This window comes from Patella vulgata, chromosome 1 (genome assembly GCF_932274485.2).
Source record: "Patella vulgata chromosome 1, xgPatVulg1.2, whole genome shotgun sequence".
Lineage (NCBI taxonomy): Eukaryota > Metazoa > Mollusca > Gastropoda > Patellidae > Patella > Patella vulgata.
Window position 1 is genome coordinate 87,619,788 of NC_065879.2, and position 9,058 is coordinate 87,628,845.

The following is a 9,058-nucleotide window of genomic DNA, read 5'->3' on the forward strand; positions in this document are numbered from 1 at the left end:
GAAATATAATTGAATCATGTGGTAGTCCCGAAATGACCAAGTTGTGTTGAATGGACATTAAACCCCATTTCTCTTTCGCTCTCTGTTAGGATGTCCTCACCGTTCCTATTAAGCTGTGCTAAGTGGGAGGTCGCGTGTTCGATCCCTACATTGGCCGAGAAAGTTCATCGTGATTTTCCGACGTGGTTTCCCCTTGTCAGTGATGCAGGACGGAGGGCCTGACAAGGACAGGACCAGTGTATACATTGGTGTGCACATAAAAGATCCATTGGCAGTTGGAATTTGATATAAGAGTAGCACACTGTATCATATGCCCGTCTTCATTAGCCCTGTTGGGGGTGGGGAGAACAGTAGGATGTTAGTCACCATTTCATTTTATTTTTATTTCTATTAAGCTGCAATATGAGAGAGATAGAGAAATGGGGTTTAACGTCCACTCGACACAAACTAGGTCATTTCGGGACTAACATATGGTTTAATTTTATTTACATAATTCGCTTGCGCATAGGGGTCTTTAGCAGTGGGAGGAAACCGGAGGACCCGGAGAAAACCCACGAGGTTGGACAGGCGACCCTACTCCTTGCCACGTACAACCGGGGATTCGAAACCATGCCAGTCGACTCAATGACAGACTATGAAATATCTCTCTACCCCCATCTCTGTTCTAAGGCTTTTTTTTGAATCCTTACCTTCTTTTTTTTCACTTTTATTCTTCTTTTTTCGCCAAAAGAAATTATTTCTCGCCACATCTGACATAAATTTACAATAATTCACCACTATTTTTGAGTAGAATTTCGCGATTCAAAAACATAAAACAAATTACGTTTCAATAGGTCCGACATTATGAAACTTGTTTTTACGCAAACCGGAGGTTGTGGGATCGTGGCATAATCGCAAAATTCTACTTGAAAATAGGGTTGAATTATAAATTTCCCCACGAGGGTGGACAAAAGACCCAAGACCGGGGATGATGTGGCTAAGTGGGTAAGAGTAAGACGCTGGCTCGCTAGCCTGGAGGTCGGGTGTTCGATTCCTGCATTGGCCGAGAAAGTTCATCCAGATTTTCCGTTGTGGTTCCCCCTTGTCAGTGATGCCGGACAAGGACAGCTGTCTAGTTGTTAGGATGGGACGAAAAAACGAGGTCTTGTGTATATATTGGAATGCACATAAAAGATCCCCTGGCAGTTGGAATTCGATATAAGAGTAGGCAATAGTGCAGCTGCCCGGGCAAAATTTCCCTCATAGCACACTGTATGGCGTATGCCCGTCTTCATTAGCCCAGTTCAGAGTCATTTCCTGTCAAGTACAAGCTGAGAATCGAACCCACGCCACTTGACAGGCCTTGTCATCTAATACCCATGCATCCATCCAACCTCCCCGGGGGCAAATTGGAATTCAAAGAGGACACACATAGAGAGTAGACTAAAAAAAATGACCCAAGTCAGAACAAAATGGGAAATCTAATTTTATTTTGATTGCTTGAAACCAGATCAAAATAGAGGCATCATGTATAATATAAAGAGTGCTGTAAATTTTATATAGAAGTCACTTAACCCATTAAGCGTGACGTTTTTAAAACGTTAACTATCCCCTATTGTGTAATTGTGACGAAGAACTATGTACTATGTTCTAAGAATAGGTTGGGGAAAATACCTCTGAGGCGTCATATTACGTCCTACACACAGTGAGTGGCAGTTGTCCTGGACGTTATATAACGACCTACGCACTTAATGGGTTAAAGAGCTAAATTTGCCTATTGCAGGTCTTTATCTTGAATTCAAATGTTATAAATTATTATTTAAACATTTATTGGCATGACAAGCCCATAATCAACTATCTGGCCCATTGGGTGGCTCCGATTTTAAGTAGATTAGAACGCTGTGGCAATTTAATGAATTAATTAAAAACTGGAGAAGCGAGGCTAAATCTTGAATAACAAGTACCGTTGTTACAATTATGAACAACCAATTCACACATCTTGACAACTACCAACAGTGATAATTTCGCTCAGAATATAGTAATTTTCAATATATTCATTTTACATTATCTAATTTTGAACTATTACAGCAAAGACAGACAATCTTCATTACGCATCTACCTGGATCAAACACAGGACATTCAGGCTAGCGAACCAGGGGGGTTGGATGGCCAAATGGTAAGCACGTGCATGCTGTATCATACGGCCTGTCATTGAGTCAACTGGCGTGGTTTCGAATACCCAGTTGTACGTGACAAGACGTAGGGTCGCCTGTCCAACCTCATGGGTTTTCTCCGGGTCCTCCGGTTTCCTTCCACTGTTAAAGACCCCTACATGCAAGCGAATTATTGAAATAAAATTAAACCATATGTTAGTCCCAAAATGACCTAGTTTGTGTCGAGTGGACATTAAACCCCATTTCTCTCGCTAGCGAACCAACGTAGTGTGAATTTTCATGTGAGCTTTAAAAGAATTACTGGAAGTGAACGATACGCTACAAGTCTCACATTTATAACCTTTATCTTTAGAATGAACTCTCAGATGTTGTTGAAGATTGCTATTAGTATAAAATGTCCTACTACAAACATCACATCGAAACATCTTCTCCCCGGTATGACCTCTCATGTGGACTTTGACCGAACTATTTGACGTGAAGAATTTACCGCAAACATCACATCTATAAGGTTTTTCTCCCGTGTGGATCCGGATGTGCTGTTGAAGATTTCCATTCGAATTAAAAGATTTTCCGCAGTATTCGCACTTAAAGAGTTTTTCGCCCGTGTGAATTTTTACGTGCACTTGGAGTCCGCCATTAGTATTGAATGACTTGCCACAAACATCACAATTATAGTTTTTCTCACCTGTATGAATTCTAATATGGCGTCGAAGAGTGCTGCCGTGAACAAAAGCCTTCCCGCATTCTTCACATTTATTGTATTTTTCGCCCGTATGAATAGCTAAATGATATTTGAGGTTGCAGCTTTCGCTGAAAGACTTGCCGCAAGTAGGACATTTAAAAAGTTTCACACCAATATGAGTGTTATTTACATGACGCTGGAGATGACCTTTACAAAAAAATGCTTTACTGCATATTTCGCATTCAAACTCTTTGACGCCGGTATGAATCTTAAAGTGTTTTTGTAATCCAGAACTAATGTGGAACGCTTTACCGCAAACAGAGCAGACGAACGGTCGCTCGTTCGTATGAATTCTCATGTGTCGCTCCAAAGATCCGGATAATCGAAAAGATTTGTTACAGACACCACAGATAAATGGTTTGTCTCCGGAATGAATAGATTTATGAATTTGTAGATAGCTTTTCAGTGCAAATGATTTACTACAAACATCACATTTATAATGTTTTTTCCTGGTATGAATTTGAACATGCCTTTTAAGATCTCCATTTAAATTAAATGATTTACTACAAACATCACATTGAAACATCTTTGAATCTGTTGCTGGTGCATCTATTTCGTTACAGTTTCATCATTTTTCTTCAGTTTAATCGGCAAATCGTTAGATTTAGTAAAATTCTTATCACACACAATTATTTCTTGGTTAAGATCCATGGTTTCACCATTTTCAATCTTTAATATGTCATCATTGAGTTTTGTACAGGTATTTGGTATAGTTGTATTTTCACTCATAGTATTTGGTATAATTGCCTCGTGGTCTCTTCTATTAGGATTTTCTCTCAAATTATTGTGTATACCTGTCTCTGAGTGTCTTGTATTATAATCTGCACTCAAATTATTTTATGTATTTGTCTCTGGGTCTACCATTTTAGGGTTTCCACTCATATTTTGCATATCTGTCTTTGTTTTTTTTTTATTTGTATCTCGGTCTCTTCTTCTAGGACTTTCACTCATATTATTAGCCTGGAGTTTATCAGAATTAGTGTCTATTCTTTTAGGACTTCCACTGATGTCACTGTTGTCTTTATGACTGTTCTTTTGGGTCTTCCACTCATGTCATTGTTGTATTTATGACTGTTCTATGAGGTCTTCCACTCATAGTATTTTACACATTGTATCAGGTTCGCATCTACTCTTGGAGCATTTTTTTTAGAACTTTCATTTGTATTTTTTTCAAATTGTCTCTCGAAGTATTCTTTTAGGACTTTGACTGATAATCAGTAACAGGCTGGTGGTAGAAATGATGTTTTTCTTTTAAATTTTGAGCGTCAGTCATTGAATATTTCCAGCTCTGTATTTCTCAATAAAATCTGTTCCCTGAAATCAAAGACAGAATAAGAGATAATCAGGAGCGTTTTGAGGTTTATCATGGCGGAGGCTATACTATTTTGAGGGCCCTCTTTTGCGGGGGTGGTCTGGCGGGTTCTCTGCCCCTGGCCACCAGAGGTCGAGAAATTTTGCGAAATAGAAAACATTTTGGTGCATTTTGACATATCTTCCAGCCTCCTCAAAAGCGGATTAATCTGAGGGCCGGGGCCGGATCAATCTAAGGCCCGGGCCTAATTCAGCAAAGAAATGATTGCTCTGCCTAGCCATCTCTTTCCTGAATAGCTTATTAGTAGGTTTTCAGAAAAGGTGATTGATTGATGATTTTCATGCCAGTGCAATGACTGCATTCTCATTCAGTAGTGGATTCGACAGTAACAACAGTGTATAGAAAACAATTGACAAGAACTCGGGGGCCCTTTGCCTTGGCCAGAGGGGCCCTTTTGTCTGCCTTTAGGGCTCTCCCTAACTAGGGTACATTTTAATTTGACTCATCGGTTTTAGCATTTTTCTCCCGTTTTATTTTTCCAACTTCTTTGATTTTTTTTTGCGAGGAGACTGGCGCCTGCAGCGCCTTAGCTATAAACGCTTTTGGAGATAATTTCATAGATGACGATATTTTAGTTTTAAAGGAGCTAAATCGCTAATGTTTGGGACCTAGAAATTGATCCAAATGGGTCTCAACGTATATAATAATGTAATCTGATTGTATATAAACTAATTTACATTCAATTGTTTCCGTTTTGACTCAAATTTCAAATCAGTTATCTCCAGCGAAATATGGCATGAGTCTCAACCGAATCGCTATTTCTAGCGTCTGGTTATTCCAGTCTATTGCGCATGCTCTCTAGCGTCACGGTTTGACATGAGTTGTGGAATATGTCTAGCCTCATTCTTTCTGGTCACTTGTTACAAATGACACTGAAACGCACTATGGTACACGATTTGTGTACCAATGGTAAAATGTTTATTTTGTCTTAAATATTGGATTTCAGAAGCATACCTTTTCCCGGTAAGATCACAACATCAATGTTAATTTGAATTGACAAATATATTGTGTTTTTAACGTGTGAGACTTTAGATGATATTGAGTTAGAGACTTAGCTTCTTCAACCACGACGGAAAATCCTGATGAACTTTCTCTGCCAATGCAGGGATCAAACACTCGACCTCCAGGCTAGCGAGCCAGCGTCTTACCCACTTAGCCATCGTGGCCAATGCAGGGATCGAACACCAGACCTCCAGGCTAGCGAGCCAATGTCTTCAACACCTAGCCACCGTGGCTCCCATAAAAATATGAAAGTGGTGACTAAAATTTGATTTTGGGGATAGTTTTGGGATGTTGGTCATTCACGGAGAAAGCTTCCGGGAATTTTCATGCGTAATTTCTCATTGTCAGTGGTGCAGTACTGACGACCTTGCGAGGAATAGTATCTAGTTGTTAGGATGGGATGATAAAAACGTGTGCATGTAAAAGAACTCTTGAAAGTTGGAAGTCCAAATAACTTGATACGATTAGGCTACCTCGAGAAGGCTAGCCTACTGGTAGGCTGTAGTGCCTGCATGCATAGTGCCCACTGTTCAGGCAAAATTCCCCTCATAGCACACTACATGATGTATGCCCATCTTCATTAGGTCAGTCGGAGCAGAGCAATAGGACGTTAACGCCCATTTCATTTCATTAATTCTTTTTGATTCAATGACAAAATTTTACTTTTACTTTCAACAGCCAAGGGCCATATATTCACTATAATGTTTGAGACTGGATAACCCTACCTACTTTCCTGTGACCTAAAATCACCGCTTAAAATTGCAAGTAATATCTTAACCTGATGTCTAATAATCGATATATATCTACCAATTATTACAATAACCATTTCCATAAATCAATTTATGAATAACAAGTCCAAAACATGTAGATTTAAATGATAAAAATACTAACCTATATTGTCGTGATAAATGATGGACCAATATGGCTCGATTTAACTGGTAATCTTCGGGTGTTTTTTTTTTTACAACTTTGAGCGAAATGTCACCACTTTTGAAACAACGTACATAGTGCGAACTAGTATGTAAAATAAAATGTTGAAATCACGTGGATGTGTTGTACTTTTTTAAAAAAAAACCAACCCGCTTCCTGAAAAAGTAGCCGGAATATTTTAATCTAATGTCGCTCGTCCGCCAAGAACCTCCATTTTATCTTTTGTATACCACGTGAAATCTTCCCATTTTTTTTATATTTTACCTTTTGTATTCCACGTGCAATCTCCCCATTTTTTTATATTTTATCTTTTGTATTCCCCGTGCAATCTTCCCTTTTTTAATATTTTATCTTTTGTATATACCACGTGAAATCTTCCCATTTTTTATCTTTTGAATCGCGGTGAAATCTTCCCATTTTCTATATTTTTTCTTTTGTATACCACGTGAAATCTTCCCATTTTTTGTAAACACCGCGAAATCGTCCTATTTTAAAAATTGATTTCTACTTTTTTTTTTACACATTTTAATTAAATTAGGGCCCAAAGTCCCACTTTGCATCATAAACAGTGCCGGATTATGGTTTGGTGGGGCCAAAGGCCAAAATATTTCACGGGGCCTATAACCCAGGCATCCACCCATCCATCCATCAAATACAAAATATCAAAAGAAATAAATAACACTGGCTTCAAAATAACACGTGAAGAAATTCACAATGTAGATCCCGGATACATGCAAAGCCTACATACTTCAAACGTCTTTATTTATTTTTCTAATACATAAAAAAAAGAAATGTTCTAGAATCTAATTTGTCGGAGGAAAAAGTTATTGTTTGGGGCTCATTAAGCCGCATCGATGTCATCCTTATCAGTGATTGTTCGTAGCGGCCTAGCGAATATTCACTGCTGATCAGTGTAGCAAAATCCGGAAAATATATGGGGTTTAACGTCCCACTGTTCTGCTCCGAATGGGCTAATGAAGACGAGCACACGCCATGCAGTGTGTTATGAGGGAAATTTTGCCCGGGCAGCGTCACTATTGCCTACTCTTGTATATGCCTTTTTTGGGCCAAAGCTGAGTGGCTGTCTGAGATTACGACTATACGTTGTACCTTGCAGCAGACCCCCTCCCCACCCCTAGTGTGTATAATAAAGGCTTATAAAGGCTGGATTTTCTGGCCCCAGGTTTCAGCCGACCCAGCACTCCAGTCAGGTATTTCCTATTGAGGAAATTTAAACTCTTCTAGTTAAACTTGACCAGCGCCGGATTAACCATTTTGGGGGCCCTGGAGCCTTGAGATTGTGCACCCCCCCCCCCCCCGCCCCAGAACTTTGACAATATTATTTCACACACGTGAATGTAACTACATCAAACCTAAAATGAACTCGGCAGGGGCGGATCCAGGAATTTTTGCAGGGGGGGGGGGGTATGTTCCTGAGACAATGTATCTCCCCCCCACCCTCCCGCATGGTCTCTATCGTTATTTTGGCGTATATACATACACATTGAGCTTTTTAAACAGAGAAATCCAACACCTCGTTTGACGTCAATTTTTATTATGAATTAATACAATGACATTGTGATTCAATTTCATGGATGCAAAGCATTAATTGTGATATCACATAATGTCTATATCATTATCTCGTGCTTTGAGCGCCCATCCTGTCTTAAATCTGACGATAAAGGATAAAGCACACGGCCGAGAAACCTTTCTCATAAAAAGTGTTGATTTACAAAAAAATTTATGTAGATGAGCAGGGGGGGGGGGGTCGACCCCCCCCCCCCTCTGGATCCGCCCCTGCTCGGTGGGTTATTATTATTGGAGGGACCTTTAGTCATATCCGCGAAGGCCGTAACGTTCCGACACAGTAACCGACTGGAGTTGATTTTTGACGAACGTTAAACACGGCGGACCCAAATTTAAGTGCGTTTTGTTGGACCAAAGCCTGAAATATCTTACGTATTGTCTATACACAAATTACACTTGTAACATGGACGGGAAATCATCTTCCATTGTTCTTTTCGTTGAATAAGCAGGTCGGTTGGAGGGGGGGGGGGTCGAAACACCCCCCTGCTCAGCTACAGAAATTTTTTTGTAAATCAACACTTTTTTATGAGAAAGGTTTCTCGGCCGTGTGCTTTATCCTTTATCATCAGATTTGGGACAGGATTGGCACTCAAAGCACGAGATAATGATATAGACATTAAGTCATATCACAATTAATGCTTTGCATCCATGAAATTGAATCACAATGTCAATGTATTAATTCATAATAAAAATTGACGTCAAACGAGGTGTTGAATTTCTCTGTTTAAAAAGCTCAATGTGTATATATATACGCCAAAATGACGATAGAGACCATGCGGGGGGGGGGGGGCAGATACATTGTCTCAGGAACATGACACGCCCCCCCCCCCTGCAAAAATTCCTGGATCCACCCCTGAAGTCATGTTCAATGTTAATGCTCTCTTTTGCTGGCTTACACTAGTTTTAGTAGAAATCATAAGTGGGGTGTGTTTTCTGTGCAATGACAACAATCATGTTGAGCAAGTCATTTATAGCTCGCTAGCCTGGAGGTCGGGTGTTCGATCCCTGTATTGGCCGAGAAAGTTCATCCAGATTTTCCGGCGTAGTTCCCCCTTGTCAGTTATGCAGCAATTCGATATAATAGCAGGCCGTAGTGCCGCTGACCGGGCAAAATTTCCCCCATAGCACACTGTATGACGTATGCCCGTCTTCATTAGCCCATTTCGGAGCAGAACAGTAGGACGTTAAACCCCATTTCATTTCATTTCACCCTCTCTGTCTGTCTGTCTCTCTCTCTCTCTCTCTCTCTCAATAACGAACAGATAAAATACA

General features: G+C 40.0%; 1 protein-coding gene across 1 annotated transcript; it reads right to left on the bottom strand.

The window, feature by feature from the left end:
* Positions 1–640: 640 nt before the first annotated feature.
* Positions 641–6,208, bottom strand: LOC126814531 (zinc finger protein 234). Its single transcript, XM_050539775.2, has 2 exons — positions 6,161–6,208; positions 641–4,209 (listed from the first exon to the last, which is right to left on the bottom strand). The coding sequence occupies exon 2, from the start codon at positions 3,419–3,421 to the stop codon at positions 2,405–2,407; it is 1,017 nt and encodes a 338-aa protein (XP_050395732.1). The 5' UTR covers positions 3,422–4,209; positions 6,161–6,208; the 3' UTR covers positions 641–2,404.
* Positions 6,209–9,058: the final 2,850 nt, after the last annotated feature.

Bases quoted from the DNA above. Each gene is read 5' to 3' on its own strand.
- LOC126814531 (XM_050539775.2), bottom strand. From the start codon at position 3,421: ATGTTTCAATGTGATGTTTGTAGTAAATCATTTAATTTAAATGGAGAT.